Source organism: Rhipicephalus microplus, chromosome 5, assembly GCF_043290135.1.
Source record: "Rhipicephalus microplus isolate Deutch F79 chromosome 5, USDA_Rmic, whole genome shotgun sequence".
NCBI lineage: Eukaryota > Metazoa > Arthropoda > Arachnida > Ixodida > Ixodidae > Rhipicephalus > Rhipicephalus microplus.
Genome location: NC_134704.1, coordinates 70,769,176 through 70,790,661, shown reverse-complemented (window position 1 = coordinate 70,790,661; position 21,486 = coordinate 70,769,176). Strand labels below are relative to the sequence as shown.

The window sequence follows — 21,486 nt, the reverse complement described above, 5'->3', positions numbered from 1 at the left end:
GAGACATATTTTATCCGCCACCCGGGCTAGGCGTACTGCCTCCTTCACTTTGACCCTCACTCGGTGACATTCAAACAGATTGAGAAGTTCCGTCACATATAAGCGAGTGGTTTCGTCGTGATGCCATGTCATCGCACCACGAGGGCCAGAGGCGTAAAATGATGCGGCCAGGAGGAGGTACAGCATTCAGTTTTTAAGAAAAACCTCTCAGATGCCTTATTAAACGTGAAAACTGACCTTCGGCGGCATCAAAAGCAGTGATGCAAGAAATAATCATCACTTCATAAAGCCACCTTATGGCATACCATGACGTCACAAGTTACCAAAATTTGTGACGTCATCACGACGTCACTACATCACATCTTCGCTTGGGCAAAGGTGGGCCGATGACGCAGGCAGTGCAAAACCAGGTAGGCGCAGAGAGCTGATTGATTGATATGTGGGGTTTAACGTCGCGAAAGCACCATATGATTATGAGAGACGCCGTAGTGGAGGGCTACGGAAATTTCGAACACCTGGGGTTATTTAAAGGCGCAGAAAGCTTGCAGCGAATGGCTCCGATCTTGAAGGCAATGCAAAACCAGTTTAGGTGCAGGGGGCGGGTGCACATCAGTTCATATACTCAGAAGAAATAGAAGATGACTATTGCTTTGAGTCGTCTTCAAGGCGGATGCATAAGAGACAATGAGAGTTTCTGTTCATGTTCTTTACAGATATTATACTTCGGCTGGCGTTATGCTCTTCCATGTATGCAATTGGCCACTAAGCATCGTCCTCCCATTTGCGTTCAAGAATTCTCTCGAAAAAATCCACGCGCGTCAGCTCTTTGTAGCCTTTCCAATTCTGGAAAGACAGCGTGACGATAGTGAAGCCATCTGCAGTAACTTTACTTCACACACACAAAAAGAAAACAGAAACAGTGGTAAAAGAAACAACTGTCTAATGAACGGAGACTTTTCCACAAAAACAGAAGAAAAAAGACACACCAAGAGACGATGAAGACTAGACCGAGTGTGATAACGGTCAGTTCCCTTCAACAGTCACCTGCACAGATGTCTCTGCTTTGCTTTTGGTAAAAAAGGGGTCTTGGTTCGTCATCGATGATCCAATGTTATCACAGCACCAGGACGTTCAGCATCTCGTTGAACCATCGTTGTCGACGCATTTCTTGTTGCACGTCTGTTGCTCGCTCACGCTAAAACCGGCAGCAACGTCGCGAGGTTGAGCATCGCGAATGCTACCGCGAGAAGAACTCGTCCGGGCTGAGGCATGTTGGATGCAGACTCCCAGCCCTTCGATCTTGGCGGCCTGCGTTTCCCAGTCGATACGAATACCCACTAATTATACAGCGATGGCATGAAGCATGAACGCAATGTTGATAAAGCATTACGAAGTGTAAACAACTCTTTTATGACTTATCTTTCAATGCTGAACTTCCAGAGGAACCTCCTTGCATTCTTTTCATTTTATAATATTTTCTTGAATTAAGTACCGCACCGGTGGTTACATTGCGACACGTATTATATAGACACTGTTGGAAGGCATTTACCGTAACCATCACCGCCATGCTCCATATGAACTCCTAATTGACAACATCCCCCCCGCGCAACCTATGTTCTACCTGCGGGCAAAAGCGCACGTGCGGAGACGATGAACAGCGCTGAAGCTGAGATGAAACGAGCCGGCCCATCTCCATCACTCAGATGGCGCATGCGATAACATCAACCCTTTTGCGATGCCTGCTGTCGAATGCTGCTCATGCAAAGAAAAAACGACACCCCCACCACCACCACCCTTTTGGATGAGCATAAAAACACCAATTAAGGGGGGAAGGGGGGTAGATGTATCACTTGAGCAGCAACTGTGAAGTCTGTTTTTAAGGGCGAGGTTGTGATCGTTGGCGTGCGCGCTATCTCGGCAGGCGTCAGCGAACGGCAAGTATATACGCTTCCGCTTCTACTTTCTGTACTATCAACGCGAACAAAATGTGTGAAATCCCCTTCTGCCCGTGAAGTGGCCGTATTTTCTCACACCAGCGTTACGTGAGACTGGATCCAAAGCAGTGAGCTCCCAGCCTCACTTCGTATATTATACAATTTCTTGCTATCGCATTGATTACATCACTCTTGCGGCCAAACCGCATTTATATAATTTTTCCCACTCTCTGTCGCTTTTGTTAGGGTATAAAGATTAAAGATCCACGCAAGTCAAGTATCATAATGTAAGCAACTTTATCTCATCTATCTGGCACGATAAGAAGGATGTCAAGGAGTAATTTTTCATTTGCTTCTTTTCGGCTTACTGGTCTGAAGGAAACACTATGCTGGCATTATCGTTTTCGTGCAAAGCTCCTACTATTATATTACACATTAGCGTTGCAATCCTGGAGTCCAGCGTGAAAGGCATTTCTTAGGCATACGTAGAATATAAAAGCGCGTCGCAAGTACAATTTCGCAAGGATATCTCACAAGAATTTGAAGACACCAATGATACAATAACATGAAAATGAAAAAAAAAACAAATGTATTTATTCAAAATTTAGGATGCCTTACCAATAATTTACACGATGCAAGCAGGTTGAGACAGTTAAATGTAAACTGTATGTTTTGTCCACGCTTGTGAGGCGTTTATAAATGAAGGAGGCCGACTCAGCCATGACCAGCATACTTAAACAAATATGGTCTCTTGAAAACGTCCGTAACATGTTTGTCGCCGTCTCAATTTGAAAACTGTCTTCGAAACGCGAGCGTTCCACCAACATCGTGATACGGCACCTCACGTTTTCATGTGAAATGATGACTGTACTCACACGGTCGAATTAGCCCATAAAATATGGAGTGTGATTACGTAAATAAACTATCGTAATACCATCTGCAGCCCCCCCCCCTTATTTTTACCGTGTCTGTGTTGATCTTATTACACGAAGCATTTCTTAGCGAACCAAAGGTACTACGACCGCTTCCCTTTCTTTCTATCTATCTATCTATCTATCTATATATATATCTATCTATCTATCTATCTATCTATCTATCTATATATCTATCCATCTATCCATCTATCTATCTATCTATCTATCTATCTATCTATCTATCTATCTATCTATCTATCTATCTATCTATCTATCTATCTATCCACGTCTTGGAGCTCTCGTGGTCATATCCTTAGCTACGTAGATACCGAAACTGACATATAAGGTCGCGAATATATGACGAATAAGATTCACACTCTATGATATTAATGACGCCACATGCCAGTGCGTCGCATGCATTATGAAATCTTTTCCTCCATTCACTTGTGGCACATACCCGCATACCACTACCCATGGCGTGCTAGTATGCGCCAAAGGGGCACCATTATATGAGCCCAGACTTTAAAGACATGAACCCGCAAGTGTGAAAGTGGCCGTGCCACAGTAAGTGGGGTGCCCGGCATGGCGGAGTCCTCATTGGGTTGACTTACCCAATGAAAGCGAATAATAAAGATCATGGAACAAACTGCAATATAACCCAGAGATTCTGCAAGTCAGTCAAGTATTACAGCACACAACCCATCCAGTGCTTTAAACTCCTTATTAAAGAGACCATATAACAAGCGTCATGTCGTGGCAAGACCAATAGTGGCAGCGTTGGCTATCCGCTTTTATATCAGTGTAACAAGCGTTACATGTCTGTCGACTCCTCAAGATGATGAAGCGTGTAACAGCACAAATACGCCTATACGGACGGTGCGTATGATATCTATAGGCACATCATCACCCCGTAGCGTGCAATGTGTGACGTTGAAACTGACACGGACGCTCTAACGGACGCTCTAACACGGACGCTCTAATGCTAGGTCGGACCACAGGCGGCCCTTTACATACGAGTTTATACTTGCGTGGCTTAGTGTGAGCATCGTCAATTTTCTCCCCGCTAACTCCTTTTAGTATACACCATAGGTACCCCAGCCCTACACTCAAGTGGTCTAATATTTATCAGCTACGCAGAAAACGTTTACTGGCCTTTGGCCGGGGGAGTGTCCGACGTGGTGGTGTCCGGTCGGGCTCTCGTGCGTCAGCAGGCCGTGGTGTCCGGCAACGCGAAGAACGGGCATCGAGCCGTTCTTCATCTCGACGCGGAAGGTTCGTGCCTGCAGCCAAGACAACACTTCGTGCTTCTTCATCCTCTTCAGCTCGCTTCCCACCACGTCCAGGATGCGGGCGTTGTAGTCGTTCAGCCAGTCCAGCTGCGTAAACGACCCAAGTGACGTCAGTGGGATTCAAAAGGACCATATCAATTCATATAGCATGAAAAATAGCACCCCCCCCCTCAATGGCGTGAAAAGAGACATCACGCAAAGTACGTTTATGCAAAAGTGCGATCCCGACATTGTGCAACGCCTCGATATATCCTATATGCACTCTAAGACCCCTTTAACTCCTTTTTGAGAGTCCTGTCTGGCTACGTATATCTAGCCACCTTCAAGATATGCGTGACCTCTCTTGAGAGAGCTTTACAGTCTCTTTATAATGCCGTGGGAAGCACGTCTCTGCAACAGGAAGTTGACATGTGTTTCCAAATAGAGTTCAATGTGTGGCAATTCTCGTTCGCGTACGATTGCCGCTACATAAAGAAGTGCGAAGTGCCATATTTGCCACCTAGCAGTCCAAGTGCACTAACCCCCCTAAGATACTTCTGTTTGCTTGTTCCCTACGAGTGATGTCTGTCTTCACGCCTTTTAAATGATGTACAGTAACGAAGGGCGACTCGGCCCCCTACGAGACATGAACTTGGAGCATCACGATGTATGCCGTGGAGTAGACGCAGACGTAGTTTTGAAAACTGTCAACTTCATCTGTATATATCAGTTGAATTTGTCTTCACCCAAACTCGATTTACTAAATTACAGTTTATTATACTGACAAGCTTCACGCTCTCTAACCATAGCATGAACAAGATGGCGGGAGTGCCCCAAACAACTCTCATAATTAACTATTAATCGTCTAAGCAAATCAATGGAAGCTTTAAAGGCTCGTTTTTTTTGTTCGGTTCAATATTAATGAGAAATATCATGCAATGATGTCAAGGAAACTATAGGGGATGTTATGCTTAGTCAATGTGACGTAAATATGTAGAAAAAAAAGTGGACCAAAAGAGATCTTGTCTTAGACAGGGTTTGTACCTGCGACCTTCTAATAACGCGACGCGTTACGCGTTATTCTAGGCATCGAACGCATTATTCGAAGCCCACAGGCTCGGTGCCTGCAGGTTCATGGCGTCGCCAAATTTACAATACATTTACAACAAATAACTTCCCCTACACTTTCTTTGGCATTATTGTCTGTTAGTAATATTACTCGACTTATATGTCGTATAGTAATATTACTCGACTAATATGTCGACTGTTAAAAATGGACGCTGATAACTCATGCTATCGAATGCTTTAACGAATGTTACCGGTCCAATGTCAGTAGTACTAACCTCCTCTGGAGAGGTCTTTCTCGTTCGGTCGTAAAGAACCAGCACCGGATAAACGGGCCCCGGTTGATAGTTAAACGGGTCCCGTGCCACTAACCACGTATAAACGGGCTCCGTGTAACTAACCACGGTTCTCGTGGTTAGTTAATCAGCGCGGCAGAGCGTGCGTGTGGTGTACACGTTGTGCACGCCATTAACCAACAGAAGAAAAAAATAAAGAAAGCTGCACTTCGTACTTCGATAATCATCGCAACGCGCAACTCAATTACTAGGCCACATAGAAGGACTCTCGGAACAACTGCGAGAGCCGCCATATCGCTGGTCGTCTCACATTCCTCATCGGTATAAGGCAACGGTTCCACCTCGTCCCAAGCCGTGTACACATGGGCACGATCCGCGCGTCTGTACACCCATGCGGTCGGCACGATTCATGTGCGGCGGCTCAAGCACAGCCCCCTATGTAATGGGGACGCCTTCGTCGTGCTTGGGCCAGCCTTCTGCATGGGCGGCGTGATAGGGCCGAACGTGAACATACCGTACACGTAACTTGCGCGCTCGTGACGCGAATGAAGTTATGGCGGATGGCGTAAACACTAAAACAAACATTGCAAACACCAGGCACAAAACAAATAGCAAAGAAGGCGTATTACATGAAAAGGGACAAAGAAGGGAAATGAGAGAGGGAGCAGCGTTACGACGCACTATAGATTGATCTCTCCAGGAGGGAGGAATGCCACTGACCTGTGCCTTGCTCAGCAGCTCCCACTTGATGAGGCCCGCTTGGAAAGGCACGAACGTGATGGGTTCAAACTTGCAAAACTTCTGGGACATGAACCTGTACTGGAAGGGGGAAGGGGGACACACAAACTGAAATGTATATACGCAGGCGCATGCACACAGTAACGTTCGTCTCCAGTCCGGAACCCGTCCACTTATCGCTGCGAACAATGCCACGGCGTTGTCCACGTGCGTGTGGCGCGTTTGATGAGATCGTTAGCCTCGTTAGCGCATGATCGAGATGGATGGTAAACGGCCCCTGATGACGCATCGCTAAGACGAAAAGGGTGCACGATCTTATACCAAGCCGTGCCGCGAAACCTGAGCAGCAGTAGCAGCAGCACAACTGCTTGCTGCTGTTGTAATACGGCCTCTATACGGCCGCTGCCGTTTCACGAAGAGAAAAGAACGCGTAATAACGTATTACATCACGCCATGCACTCTGCGGTGGTTCGTGTACACCACGATGCTCGAAATATGACTCCCTGTGTTCGCTAACGACCGATTGTTTTAATGTACAGCCGGTAATGTCTTATTAGCATTCCATATTTGTCCAGGGTGCTGTTGCCTTCAAGCTATTGTGCGATTTCACATTGCCCCGACGTGTGAAAGAGTGCAGACAAACACCATCGTTCTGTGGGCGTGCTAAAAGACTCGATAAATCAATCCACTTAAGGTGGACAATCTACCAACGCTGGCGTTTAACATCGCCCTTGTAAGTAACGATATGTCACGTGTTTTGCCGAATTCCCACGACACGTAGCTATAGGTCAGTTGTTTGTATCTGCCACTAAGCCATCGGAAATGAGGGGCCATTCTCATTTTAGGCGATCATACAGCAAGGCTGCTAAGTGGCATTCTACGATGATTCCTGTGCAAGTGTGAAGGAATTCGAGAGATAGCGTACGTTTTTCAATGCATATACTTTCCGCTGAGTTGATTTCTTTCTTAACTGATCATTCTCACCGAAAAAACAAATATTCGAGAGATAGCGTGCATTTTTCAATGCTTATACTTTCCGCCGAGCTTGATTTGATTTTTGGGGTTTAACGTCCCAAAACCACCATATGATTATGAGAGACGCCGTAGTGGAGGGCTCCGGAAATTTTGACCGCCTGGGGTTCTTTAACGTGCACCCAAATCTGAGTACACGGGCCTACAACATTTCCGCCTCCATCGGAAATGCAGCCGCCGCAGCCGGGAATCGAACCCGCGACCTGCGGGTCAGCAGCCGAGTACCTTAGCCACTAGACCACCGTTTCCGCCGAGCTTTCTAGACTAATTAATCTCATAGAAAAATTAAAAAAAGATTAGAGAGATAGCGTCAATTTTTCAATGCATATACGTTACGCCGAGTTAAATTCTTTCTTGACTGATAATTCTTATCGAAAAATGAAAAAAAAAGATTCGAGAAATAGCATACATTTCTCAATGCATATACTTTCGCCGAGTTAACTTCTTGACATCATTCTCATCGAAAAATCAATCAATCCCCGCCATGAAAACTAAAACCTGCTGACCGGAGAAAACGACGACAAAATATTGTACAATAACAAAAAAGTCACTTTAAATTGTGTTACAAGAGGTGGTCCGAATTTAGCCGTCCAGTATGCCGCTCGGTGTTCATCACGAGGGTGTTAATTACACTGCAACCTAGATCCACGTCAAGCTCTTACTATCAACATCACCGCACTTCGTTTGCAATTTAGCATACTAAGAAGCATGTAGAAGCTGAAAACTGCGTGTCAAAGAAAAAAAAGGATATTTTGATGTCTACCAGTTGTACTCGACAGAACCCTCACCAGAATATGAAAATTAGGCTAATCATTTCTGGGGCTTTGTATGCCAAAAGCACGACGAGGTACACCCTAGTGGATGGCTCCGAAAGTCCTACAACGTGGTGTGTTTTAATGTACACCACGATGTCAATTCGAAATTTTGATACGCTATGTGGGAGCGTCTGGGGTATATGTCGTGTTAAAGAGGCATGCCACGCAAATCGTGGCATCTAATTACTAGGGCAGCCATTTGCAATACGGCTAAACATCAGCTACATGAAAACGTGATTTATTTATATTTTGGAACGTCTTTTATTCTGAAGCATGTCAGGAGAGCATGTCGCAGAGCACGTTGCGTCAGCTCAGCGGCACAGCTTGTTGGAACACAAAGACTACTTTTGTGCAAGCCGTATCTTGACAATCGCGACAACTACAAGAACAAAGTATCGTGTGCTAACATTTAACTAACGTTCGTATTGAGATTACGAAGCGTGCTGACACACGTAAATAATAAAAAAGGGAGTTCACTTCTACGGAACGAATTTGTGCCAACAAAGCTATGACTAAAATTTATCTCTCATACTGTTCTGCAGTTAGCTTACATTAAGAAATAAACTTTTTTTACACTCTGTAAACTTTTTTTACACTCTGTATTCCTCAGATTGTGGTCCCCGATGCTTTTAATTCAATATAATAATAATAATAATAATAATAATAATAATAATAATAATAATAATAATAATAATAATAATAATAATAATAATAATAATAATAATAATAATAATAATAATAATAATACACTATGCGGTGTTTTCCGTTCCAAAACCAAGATACGATTATGAGAGACGCTGTAGTGATGGGCTCTGGAAATTTCGACGGTCTGATGTTCTTTAACGTGTACTGCCATCACACAGCACGCGGTCCTTGACCATTTCGACTATATCGAACTGCGACCGCCGCAGCCGGTGTCGAACCCTCGACCTTCACGTCGTCATCTGAGCACCCTAACCACTTCTCCAACGCGGCGAACAGCTTTTAATCAAGTTCTCCGTCTTGGGCCACGTCTCGACGCTTTTAACCACGCTTCGTTTCCGGGGATCGTCACGCAAATTAGTAAACCTCATTCACCTATGCTCAGTGCGAGAACGTCTAGTCCAACAAGCGTGTGCGATTCACATTTCGTGTGACTTACAGTAGTGTTAAACGGTGTGATCTGCATCGTCGTTTCAAGGCGAACTCCAAGCCGCTCTTCCTCGTAGTAACCGGGCTCTGAAAAACAATTGTAAGTGAAGCAAGCGATGCAAAAAGACCGCAGAAGCAGCCAGGAATGGCTAGCGGCTTTATTTTTTTCCCCAAGGGATGTGAGGTGCTCATTTTTGTTGGAACAATTAACCTTTGGAACTGCTATAGTGTAGTTTACGGTTTCTCTGTGCCTTCGGAGAGAAATTTGTATTCGGCTTTTAGGACAACCTAGGCATTGATTTGTTGGTGGTGGCAGCTGTGCGTACGTTTTTATTTTTCTCGAATGTGTACTGCCTCACCTCCAGATTTCTAGCCGTTACATCTAATTCCATCTAATAAAACTTACATTCAATCAATAAAGATGAAACTGCCATAACCTTATCACGCAAGAGACGCGATAACATAAAAAGAAGTTGTGTATTGTAAACACATTCTTATTTATTGATAGCCAAAGAATTCTGTGGAAGCACCTGGCAGAAAGCTTACCATATTTGTCATTTGTGTAACCGCATCTCATTAACACAAAAAAAAAACACAAAACTTTTCCTCCACAATCACACCCTCTATGTAAGCGACTGGCACATACAAAACAAACTATACTTGAATTAACAGAGCTATGTGTGGTGCTTGCTTTTAGGTTTTAATTTTCCACCAACCTTCGGTTGGAAACTCATTCTGTCTTCTGCTGGCTAATAACGACAATGTTTAAATGCGGTAATTCTTCAGTTCTGCATGAAAATAGCTTCTAGAACACTGGTGATATAAGAGAGAGTACATAGTGCTCCCACTGTTATATATACTGTTACGGGGAGGTGGCACCCGGTAGCAATATCAATAAGTTACAGAGTGTAGTGTAGTGTACATTTATCACACATCTAGGGCTAAAGGGCAGGGTTGGAAAAAGAGCAGTTTAATGCCTAACTGCTGTGATCCATCCCAGTCATTAAATCGAACAAGGAGCAGTGATGTACACACGTGAAAATTATTATCGAAGAAGCAGCCACAGAAATACTATTTTCAATACATAAAACATCGTTGAAAGAACAACCTATAGGCTTCGAGAGCTGTCTGCAAGACTTACTTTATCACAATAATATATCATAACATTTTTATTGAAAGACACAAATCAAGAAAAATGTGCGAATATCAAGGCTTACTGAATACCAAGCCATGCAAATACTATTAACTGAATGAAAAGTGACCGATATTCATACACTTCGATTTCAACAACAATTCTGGATATGCCATCTCGAAAAAAAATTCTTCTAAAGCATCAGTTCATATGTGTACATTTCTTTTTATATGCAATTGCTGATTGGCTCTCTTGCACTATAATAATAATTATGGTATGTGCATTGAAAGGTTAATGCATGATATATTCAAGGTACGGCACATAATCCGGTTAAATTTGTTCGAGCTTCTACCGCATTCCTATTTCCAAACATTTAGTAGTTCAAAGTAAGCTTCTGTAATGATTTTTTACGCGCGCTATGGTGATAATTGATAGCCAGCGAAAAGTAGGGTTGAGCGCCTAAGCAGCCTTCGCAATTTCAATATTTTTTTTCAGAAAATCATAGAAATTATGTCGCAAGTATACAGAAACAACCTTCTTTCGAGCAACGGGAGGCCTGAAAAAAAATTCATCAATTCGTGCAAATAAGACAACTGACAACTCCACTGTCCTGCGAGTGAATAGGAAAATAATAATTTGAAGAATGTTTAGTGTGACGTACCATTCGACAGAACCATTCCTGCCAAGAGGGGATATCCTTTACTGAATGGCGATATCAATGGTGGATCTGAAAAATTAAAAAAAAGCAATGTTGTGCTTGAAGATTGTTATTGTGTCAATGCTCAAACAATACAATGAACAACTAGGCCCTGACTTTACTTGGAAAAGCCAAGTAGCCTCTGAACACAGAAGCGCCGCATAAAAAAGTGGCATGTGTTTCTGGTAAATGCTGCTCCAGTACTCGTTAAGGAATCGACTTGTTGAAAGTTGGTTACAGGATACAGTCAGATTCACCCAAATATACATTTGTGCACGTGCACTTATTTTTGTTGCCTACATTTTAATTCAGATGCAAGAAATATCTCACTTTCATGAACACACAAAAAAAAACTCTCAAAGTCCCTCACCCATTCACCTGAGGCGACTCGAAGGCCGAAGCCATCTTTCATTTATTCTTTTCGATTGAATCTATTGGATCTCATAATGGAATAATTGGAAGCGCAAACCAACAGGATACAGGAGAAGAGACTAACAAGCGCAGACAAACTAGCCCGCCTGTCAACCCTGCTGCTAATGGATCTCTACTGATCTATTGATACCCCCCTCTCTTATTCGAAATGTTTCTACGCCTCACCTGTCTTTGCACTGCATTCGAGGTCATGCCATTGGCCAAGCGACGATGCCACGGGATGACGGCATCACATGACGTCATGATGATGCCACACACTTCAGCTATCTGTGACGTTTTATGGAGATGAGCACGTAATTTTTTTTACGTCACTGTATGTTGACGCCGCCAACGCCAACGGCCGATTTTCACGTTTGCCGAGGTGTCTAACTAAGCATTTGGCTTTAACAAAAGAAAAAGCATGAGCATACTGATTCCTTCACTGTAACAATGCTACTTCTGTCACTACGCGGTGACCTCAAGAGTAGTGGTCATGTTAGGTCTATGATGATATTGCAAATATTAAATGCGAAGCATTTCTTGGCGAACTTCGGCGACTCTGAGCTTTATCTATCTATATATCTATCTATCTATCTATCTATCTATCTATCTATCTATCTATCTATCTATCTATCTATCTATCTATCTATCTATCTATCTATCTATCTTTCTTTCTTTCTAGCCGCTTACGTTTGGGTGCTCTCGTAGTCACCCCCTTAACTTGCTGGAAAGTAAAATTAGCATGGGAAGATAAAATATGGTTCGACGAATATGACGCACTGGTAAACACATGAATAATGTCACAATACCGTCGCGTACGTCGTCAAACCCTTCCCGCCAGACAACGGCACATACCCACGAGGGGTATGTGCCGCTGGTATGCGGGTATGTGCCACGTGTGATTGACACATGGTATCTACCCAGGAACGACGAAAACACACATGGGCATTTTTAACGCACGAGCTTTAAGAAACACCCGACATCGGTAGCGCCCATGCGACGAGTACAAAGAATAAATGACAGGGTCCCAGCTGAAAATGAACCCAAGCATTACGCGTGGCAATGAAGAATTTTACCACAAACCTACGCCAGATCTCGGAACTACTTTTCAAATAGACGCCAATCTTCGTGAAACGTCAATAGAGGATACAATGCTGCCTACCCAATATTATAAATATTACATTTGGGCTCATTTGATACAGCCATCACGTCGGGTTAACCTAAAATGTGTTCAGTTGCCATGCTCTGAAGTTGATTTATATAGCCGTGTCAATGGCCAGCATCCTCTTGAGCATCAGCACTTCATATCAGCTTCTGGTGTTGCTAATACGCATGTTGCGGTTGGCATTGTTGCGCAAACGCAAACTGGTTACATAAATATCAGCAGCTCTCCAACATATGTCTGTGCGTGCAACATTTGTACATATATTTAGCGTCATTGCATTACGTGTCACTCAATAAAAAATTTGCAACACGGACACCTTCCCTCCGCATGCTTTGCATAACGTCAAGTCCTGGGTACGTGGGATCAGCTTTTTTTTTTATTCTCATCAGTTCCAGTGGAATCTTCACATATTCCACATACTTCTATGCCTAACTCTTGCCATGGTAGCTACATTTTTTGTTCACCAAAGCTCGTATGGAAGTCGATTTTCTTCTGCTTGCGTGTGATGCAGCTACTGCCGAAGGGATTGCTTTTGTGTGAAACGTTAAATATACATTAACGTACAGTAGCAGAGAACTCATCAGCTGAAGCCAAAGGCGCGTCTGGCCTCTGTGGTTACCACTTCAAGTACGTCCTGTGCAGCCATAAAAACCTCAAGGAAATAAACCTTTTGAGGCACTATAAGAACGGAACATACGTTCGTGAGCCAGCATGTAAGATCCTAGCCCATGGCTGACGCCATGCAGAAAGTTTAGGCCTACGCTCCACAGGGACCGCCTGGCCACCACGTCCAAGGCACCATCTGCAAAAATTACACAGCTAATTTAACGCCCGAGTTGCAGCGAGAAAGATCGCATGTAGAAGAAAGACACGACCAACCTTTGGTTCCTTCGGGAAAAATCGTCAGGAACAAGTCGATCATGCCGATGAGCACTCTCGTGTAGACCTCCTGTATTTAGTGATATGCGAGCAAGGAGCGAAGAAGAAAAAAACATCATAAAAACATCGCACTGCAAATCTTTGTAAACACTGTACAGCATAATATATATTGTGTATTCATGTTGTTTTGTAGGAAATCTGTTCTTTGTCAGTATTGTCTGCATATTTGGTCATTTGCTATAGCTTTGTGATCATCGTACTTACAATTGTTATACATGTTCGTAATTGTGTAAAGCACTGCATAACCTAAAGAATGGACAAATTATTCGTCACTGTTGACAGCATGGTTTTGCAGTACATTTTTTTAAGTTTTATGCTAGTGGTTATTTTTTGCGACTACTGCCTCATTACGTTTGCAATGGCCTGGTAAGTCCGCACAATCTGCATTTATGTCCTTGCATCTATTTTCAAATTTCATCGTGGAATAAATACATTGATTGACTGATCGATTGATCTTATCTCTATTCGATACCACGATCGCTTGTAAAACTGAAATAAATGCATTGCAAGGAGAATTCTGCGACTGGAGAAGTACCGCTATTCTGTTTCAATGCGAGGTGTGACGTCATGCTCTTGTATCTTTCGTTGACTGAATTCAGACTACGACTTTTTTCGTAACTGTGTATCCGTACGCGAACAGACCATACAAAACTGTCAAAATGGTGAGAAATTGGTGCTAACCAGCTGCAAAGTTTAAAATTGGCAAATACACATTTAAACACTGGTCTTACTTTTTCAAAGTCAGTCGGCGTTCCCAAATGTATGGTCCTCGCAATATCCGTGGTGCCGTCACTGAGAAGGGACAAAAGTTACGCATCAAACTAAACATAAGCAGCTCAATCCTTACTTGTTCTTCATTATCTAGTATCTTTAATTGTACTATTTTCCTTGCTACTTAGCTACACCCAGACGCAAGGTAGTAGGAGCGACCGTGCTGACGAACTGGGAAAGCTTTCAGCAGCATGACCTCCCAGATCAAGTACCCGATTGCATAAAGAATTGGGCTGAATATATACGTGAAGTGCCCGAGAAAAGCTCTGAATGAATATCATGAACGGCGGAAACACCAGCAGCACATCGTCACCTGCTACAGCTACGGGAGATCGTGCGTACTCGGCTAAAGCGGTGCATGGAAGAGCACGTAAACAGAAGCCTCCTCAAGAAAATATGCACATAAGCTGGCAGCTGAGGAATGGATCGAATTTCGCAGTTCTTTGCAGGATACCCCAAGTACTGCAAAAATGTCGGCATTTTTTACAAACATTCTGGAACCTGGCAAATACAGATCAACAGTGAATAGAACAATACAAAGTATGACTTTCTGGATACTAACGACGAGCCGATACAAGCTCTCAAAGACAGACACATCGGCAGCAACCAGACTGTGGGAAGTACAATAAAATACACGGAAATCGAAAACACAAAATTAGACGCCCCTAACAAGCAGCAACGTCTTCGCAACTGCTCCAGCATCTAAACCGAACTCAGCCTTGGCATGGATCGGAAAACTCTCTCTCTCTCTTTCTAACTACTTCAACAAACACTACCAGTCAAAATAAATAGTTTCCGATGATTGGAAGACATGGAGAATAATAACAATACTGAAATACGAAACAAAAAGACTGTCCCAAGGGGCACAGAGGCCTAAATCGCTCACACCGTGCGTGGGGAAACTCTTTGAAAGGGTAGAGCACGCAAGGTTGCATACCTACATGAAAAAAGAAGGACCCTTGGCACCTACATTGTTGGGATTCCACATTGGTCTATCCACGCAGGACGCATTTCTCCTTTTACAATGGGAAGTGTTTGAACCAATTCCTAAAGGTTGCGCAAGGGTGGCGTCACGGGTTAAGCGGCGCTAATGCGGGGTTGCGGTGAGCCCTGGAAGATTTGATTGAAGCGATGGCTGACGTAGGTGACACGTACAGACATGTTTCGGTGCGTACGTTAGGCGCACGTCAGGTTTATTGCGCATGAAGTATATAGCGAGCGGTGGTTGCGGCAGGTGTCGCGGGAGAATGGACGAGGCGGCAGCTGCTGGTGCCGTGGCGAGAGCGCGGCAGGCGAAGGAGATAGTGACATCAGCGCGCACTGCGAAGAGAGCGCGACGTCAACGTGCAGCAGCGGCATGGCCTACTTGGCACCAGGCCAACACCTGCGGCGCACGGCGCGTTCGTGCAGAGGGGCAGCGTTGGCCGTTCCGTGCGCTAGCAGCACAGCCGCAACTCACGTGCCGGCACGCCTTCCGAACCCAACCAGGGAGTGAAAGAGCGTCGCTGATTGGCTGATTTGTGCCGCACTTGCGTGCGGCAGAGGCCGCAGCACGTGCGCTGCGGCTGTGTGGGTAGCGCGCGGAACGGCCCTTACACCCAAAGAGCTGCTCCGCATCTAAAAATCTATGACATCGGTCACGAGTGTCTCCCTATATACTATAGTCACCTGAATCACGAAAAGTGAGGGTAGGGCGTCCACCGGTTATGGAAATAAAACGCTTCAAGAGCGGAAGCCTGTATGCGGCGGCTTCCGTGGTGTCCTGGTTAGCGATGCAGTCGCACCTCTACTTATCGCAAAATCTAAACACATAAACAGCTGCGCCAATCATTCGCGTTAGGAAGTACCGTAACCATTAGTGATTAGTCTTACTTCTCTCAAAACTGTGTTTGAGCAGTAGATGATTCTTCTTCAAACCTGAGACGCCGCGTGAATGAAATGGGCTATATTGTTTTTATGGCAGACGGTCTAAATAAGATATGAGAAACATGCTTACAGGTACTGCGCCCCGGAGTCAATGAGTACCAGGCTGGTGTTGCTGATGTACACGCCGGACCCGTTGCGGTAGTGGTGGTTCGGAACTGCGGCGTTGGGTCCCACTGCCGCAACACTGCCGAAGCTCTCACCGCGGTAGTGCTGTTGGTGGCTGCGCCGCACCACATTGAATCCAAACACATCAGTAAATTCTGCAAGGTTTGACGTGCCAACAATACGAATGAACTACGAGCCGCGCAGCAGTGGTTCGTATCCCGGAAACGTGTTGTCACGGGTGCTTCTTGCATTGTTTTATATATTCGTGTTTCCCCCACAAGGGGGTTGTCAGCAACGCTCGGCGCTGAACGCGCCGCAATGATTTAGAAGCCACGCGACCATCTGAGTCCTTTCTGTTATGATTACACGCGAGACGTGAACAGTCAAGTTTATTCGAGAAATTACGCGAGAACTATAGCGATAGCGCTGGAGGGTTCGGTGGCTACTGTATTTAACACGGCGCGTTGCACCGTTGATCAAATCGTCGATGGCCGATGCTCTGTTGGCTGCCTTCATTGTTGCAGTAAGTTTACCGGGGCGGCTTTATGCCCTCCAATACTACAGTAGCAAGTATTCTGAATCGTTAAATACTTTTTCTAAACAAACATAGCACGTATCGCTAGTATAATATTACTTTTTCCCAGGCACAAGTTCGCCAAAAAATAAAAGTTTATTTCTTGAACCAGTTGACTGTTGCCTTCAACATCACCACCCCGTATGAATACCACCAGCTCGGCATCGTGGCAAAATCTCAATAGGGTTGCCATTTGGCGAACCATTCAGCATTTCTAGAGTATACAGGGCGTTTCACGCAACAATAACGAAGGATTTCTTTTTTAAGTGATTAGCAACAACTAAATGACACAGACATATTGTTTGCCTTTACCTGACAAATGTTATGCTGTTTTTATATTGCGCCTTATTAGTTACTTATGCAATATTTGTAATATTCTCATTAAAGCAGAGTGTGAGCCGTGGTTGTTCCGTTCGAAGCACAGTTGAGAGCACTGTAATACGATAGCGTATGTCAGCATGAATGCTTTCTATTCATATTTTACGCGATTTTTTTAAAACACCAGGAAAAAAAATCACGCAGCACTAATATTACCACAGGAAATTAGATCGGTCTTCTTGTAATGCATGCCCTCTCCAAAGTAAAAAAAAACACACTTGGCATGAAAGTGGATCTTAAGTTTTTGTCCAGTTGATCCTTATAACTAACTAATTAGGTTCAGTATAAGACATCCTTCAAGCTAGTGCCAGATGACGGCGAACCTTATGTCGCTGCTTTCAGTTACTGCAATTAACCAGATTTTGTTTTTTTAACTCCTTGGTTCGTTTTACATAAAACACCCGGTATACGCCACTATAAAGTTTTGAAGTTGTACGAAAGGTGTCACCTCTATGCAAGAGGCATGGAGTTCTCTTATGATACGCAATAGGGAGAAATATGGTGCTAATGTCTATGGGAACTGCAACGCATGGTGTTTCAGTCACCATGGGCAGACAAAAAAAAACGCCCGAAAAAAAATTCTTTGAACGCCAGATTTCAGCAGTCAAAACAATAATACAATTTCGCCAAATTACACGTTTTTTCTTTGCGGGACGCATTCATAGGCTGCGTTTTCGCATCTTGTAAACAACCATATTGTTAGCTACAAGGTGGCCAGCGTAACTGTCGGCATCGCCACATTTAGCGAATGCGTTTTCATATGGAACAAACCTTAACGTTTTTTTTTCCTTCCGACCTACTTAATAACTTTTGGTTGTAAGAACCACTCAAAATATTCACAAAAGAGCAACTAGAGGTAAAATTAGAATACTTCTGCGAAAATCAGAACAGCGCCGACTGAGCCCTTCGCGGCAGCTGTTACAACTTTGTCACTGCCGTGCGACACTGCCACAACTCCGTCACCATCAAACTTCCCAACAGAGTTTTACATACACGGAGTTCAACGAAGTTTGCTGGGGCCCGTGTGACAGGGCTACATCATTTCAAGCTTGCCAATTCAAATAGGGTCCTGAAGTTTACAACCGTCTGTTTCTTTTTTTCCTAAACAAACATGCCCAAACCCAACAATAAACAAAGGTGACCGAATGACCGCAGCGCCAGAGTTACGTATAGTAAGTATTGTAGAAAACTCTATGGCATAAGGGTCACGGTTCACGTGAGCATATGCATACGCAAGGTTTCCCTTTGAGGGGGGGGAGGACTTTGCCCCCCCCCTTTTCTGTTGTGTCAATGCGTGGAGCTGACTTTGCCCCTCCCCCCCACTGCGCATGCCTCGCCCATGCTGGTGAGCCTCACTGCGCATGCTCTGAACAAACGATGCACTGCGTGGCTCGCGTAAGTGCATGTAGCGGGCGTAAACGACGGCCTTGTCGGTGTTTTGTAATCCTGAAAAAACGGGTGGTGGCGACCGAACGCTCGTTGCTCATGCTTTCCCCCATAGATGGCGACCGTGCGGCACGCCTCGATCGCGACGTGTCAGGGTCTTTCGATTGGTGTCGGCAAGCGAAATCGCACGTTCCAGCTCTTTTCGCGAAACTCATATATATTGAGGCGCGACCCAACGCTGCGCTCTAACACTTCCTAATAACACAATGTTCTAAGTGTGCTGACGATTCTCAAACGGCGACTATAACAATGTGCTACAATGCAACAGAAGCAATATAATTGTATTGTGCAATAGCGATCGAGGCACGTCCTTCACGTACATACACACATAACATGGGAACTTTACATCGAACACCGCGTACTATCGATCTCTTCATTGTATACCCTCATCGAACCGTCATTGTAAGCGTCATAATCAATTCCCACAAAAAATAAAGCTTCCGATCCTGCTTAACTTGAGCATACAGCTTTCGAGTAACGTGCTAACGCCTCCAAGAACTAGCAAGTCGTGATTGCTCTACCCTCCTAATTTATAAAGACAATTGAAATAACAAAGCCCTACATAGACAAGCGAGACAAAAAGATGCGAGATGACGAAATCTCCTTTTTGTCTATATACCTCGCGTCGATTCTATATGCTTTCTGGATGAATCAATGTTACTGTTCCTGGTAATCAAGCTGAGTATTTTTCTAAAGTTAACTGTACATTAAAAATAAAACGGAAGGGCTTCAAGCTCAGCTCGTCTTCGATTGGAGGTTGTATACCTTCTTAACCGCTCCAGCTCGTAGACGACCCGTGCTTCTGTCCATGGCTTTTTGGTCAAGTAGTCCCTCTCCATATGAGCCAGCAGGGTCACAAACACAATAGAGTCTTTCAACTGCAAGAAAGAATGAAATTATTAGGAAAGTGCAATCGACATGTTAAATATCTATATTACATTTTGACGGTGTATTGGTCGTATACAGTGCAACTTTTATATAAAATTGTTGACATCATTCGTACCAGCTGCTGTTCTAAAGCCTTTTCGGAAGCGAAGGCGCGTCACTTAATGTTAATCAGTTTTAAATAAATTCAACAATGTCGAACTTACGTGGGCATTCCGCAGTCCCCGCAGTTCGATGTTGTTCTTCACAGTCATCATCATCTTTATTGGGGCCTCACTGACGACCAGCTTGTCCTGCAGGAAAAAATGTACGACCGCAGCGCACATTTCTGTCAACTTATTTTTTTTTACAAGTACCACATTCAAAGCGCATCTGTAGAGCGCTAAAGGTGCACTTCAATAGCAAGAAGCACGCGCAGGGCAACTTACAACGTCAATGTGACCGCATATTGCGTAGCTGCAGAAGGGCGAAACCAGCAGTCTGTTCACTGCGTTCCCATTGATGTTCATCTCGTTGTAAACAAGCTTGTAGTCTCTCCACTAGAAAAAACAAAACACGGATGTTATGGCCTCACTCAGCGATTGATTGCTAAAAATTGATCTACTGCAGGTTTTACGGACTGCCCTATATTTTGATCAGGCTGCCGGCTGCCCTCTCAAGAACGTTATCCATCACAATGAGTATTGATCGGCCTACTGAAGCAACCAATAAGTTGATTGATTGATTGACTGACTAATTTTAGTTAGTTAGTTAGGTATATAGTTAGTTAGTTAGTTAGTTAGATAGATAGTTAGATAATTAGTTAGTTAGTTAGTTAGTTAGTTAGTTAGTTAGTTAGTTAGTTAGTTAGTTAGTTAGTTAGTTAGTTAGTTAGTTAGTTAGTTAGTTAGTTAGTTAGTTAGTTAGTTAGTTAGTTAGTTAGTTAGTTAGTTAGTTAGTTAGTTAGTTAGTTAGTTAGTTGCCTACCTGCACACAGGCCCAGTTGTTGCAGTCTTCCATGATGAGGTAGTTGCGGACCTCAGACGTCAACTTTCGTGCGCTGACGTACAACCTGAAGGGGAGGAGCACATAGCGAAAATACCAATTAAACCTGCACAATGAGTCATGTAATACAGGGCTTACCTTTGTTCATCTTGAGACAGGAAAACGAAAGCTTCGAAGACGGGAGTGTAAGGAACGTCGTTGCCACGCATATTGTACAGCCCTGCAGGTCGACAATGCAATACATGAGCGTCCGAACACTTATACTGTCAGCGAAAATAAAACAAATACGGAGAACGATGCACACGGTATGATCGCTGCTAATGTCTACTTAAGTCACAACCAACTAGCTCTACTTGCAGCTTCCACAGTAACAGTTTCTTACTGAATGGGCCCCGCTAATCTCTTTTCAATTCGTTCCTGTAACCTGTGTGAACTATCGACCGTCTCGCGACCACCTTTTTTTTTTTTTTGTTCACAATTTTTTTACTGCTAATTGGTACTAAAGTCAAAATCAATTAGCCTTACTTTCAGTTTTTATCGTTCCAATCCAGACAAAATAAACAACAAAACGATCATTGCTACGATCATTCCTCCTTACACGCAATTTCCCCGAGGTCCGTTATTAGAATGGCGTCGATACCAGATTTCTTCAGGAATTCGCGCACTTTGCGAACCTTGTCCTGCCAGCTCTCACCTGAAAGATGAAATAAGCAGACACATAAGACATTCTCAACTTTACAATCAAGCGTTAAATGTTAACACACTCATGGTGCCCGTAAACTGTAATCGACATTAAGGGCAGTCGCAGCATAGTGCTAAACATGTTTGCTGCGCTGAATACTGCGAATGTTCTCGCGAACTCAACCGATCCCTGGATGAA

General features: G+C 44.0%; 1 protein-coding gene across 1 annotated transcript in view; it reads right to left on the bottom strand.

The window, feature by feature from the left end:
* Positions 1-3,482: 3,482 nt before the first annotated feature.
* Positions 3,483-21,486, bottom strand: part of LOC119173822 (uncharacterized) — a 39,953-nt gene continuing 21,949 nt past the window's right edge. Inside the window, exons 7-21 of the mRNA XM_075894519.1 lie at positions 21,205-21,300; positions 20,745-20,826; positions 20,589-20,673; positions 20,051-20,161; positions 19,829-19,915; positions 19,503-19,615; positions 16,305-16,454; positions 14,269-14,329; positions 13,478-13,547; positions 13,296-13,400; positions 10,987-11,052; positions 9,204-9,280; positions 6,198-6,296; positions 3,997-4,224; positions 3,483-3,494 (exon numbers count right to left, since the gene is read on the bottom strand). Coding sequence (XP_075750634.1) covers positions 3,483-3,494; positions 3,997-4,224; positions 6,198-6,296; positions 9,204-9,280; positions 10,987-11,052; positions 13,296-13,400; positions 13,478-13,547; positions 14,269-14,329; positions 16,305-16,454; positions 19,503-19,615; positions 19,829-19,915; positions 20,051-20,161; positions 20,589-20,673; positions 20,745-20,826; positions 21,205-21,300 — 1,442 coding nt within the window. The remainder of the gene's footprint in view (positions 3,495-3,996; positions 4,225-6,197; positions 6,297-9,203; positions 9,281-10,986; positions 11,053-13,295; positions 13,401-13,477; positions 13,548-14,268; positions 14,330-16,304; positions 16,455-19,502; positions 19,616-19,828; positions 19,916-20,050; positions 20,162-20,588; positions 20,674-20,744; positions 20,827-21,204; positions 21,301-21,486) is intronic.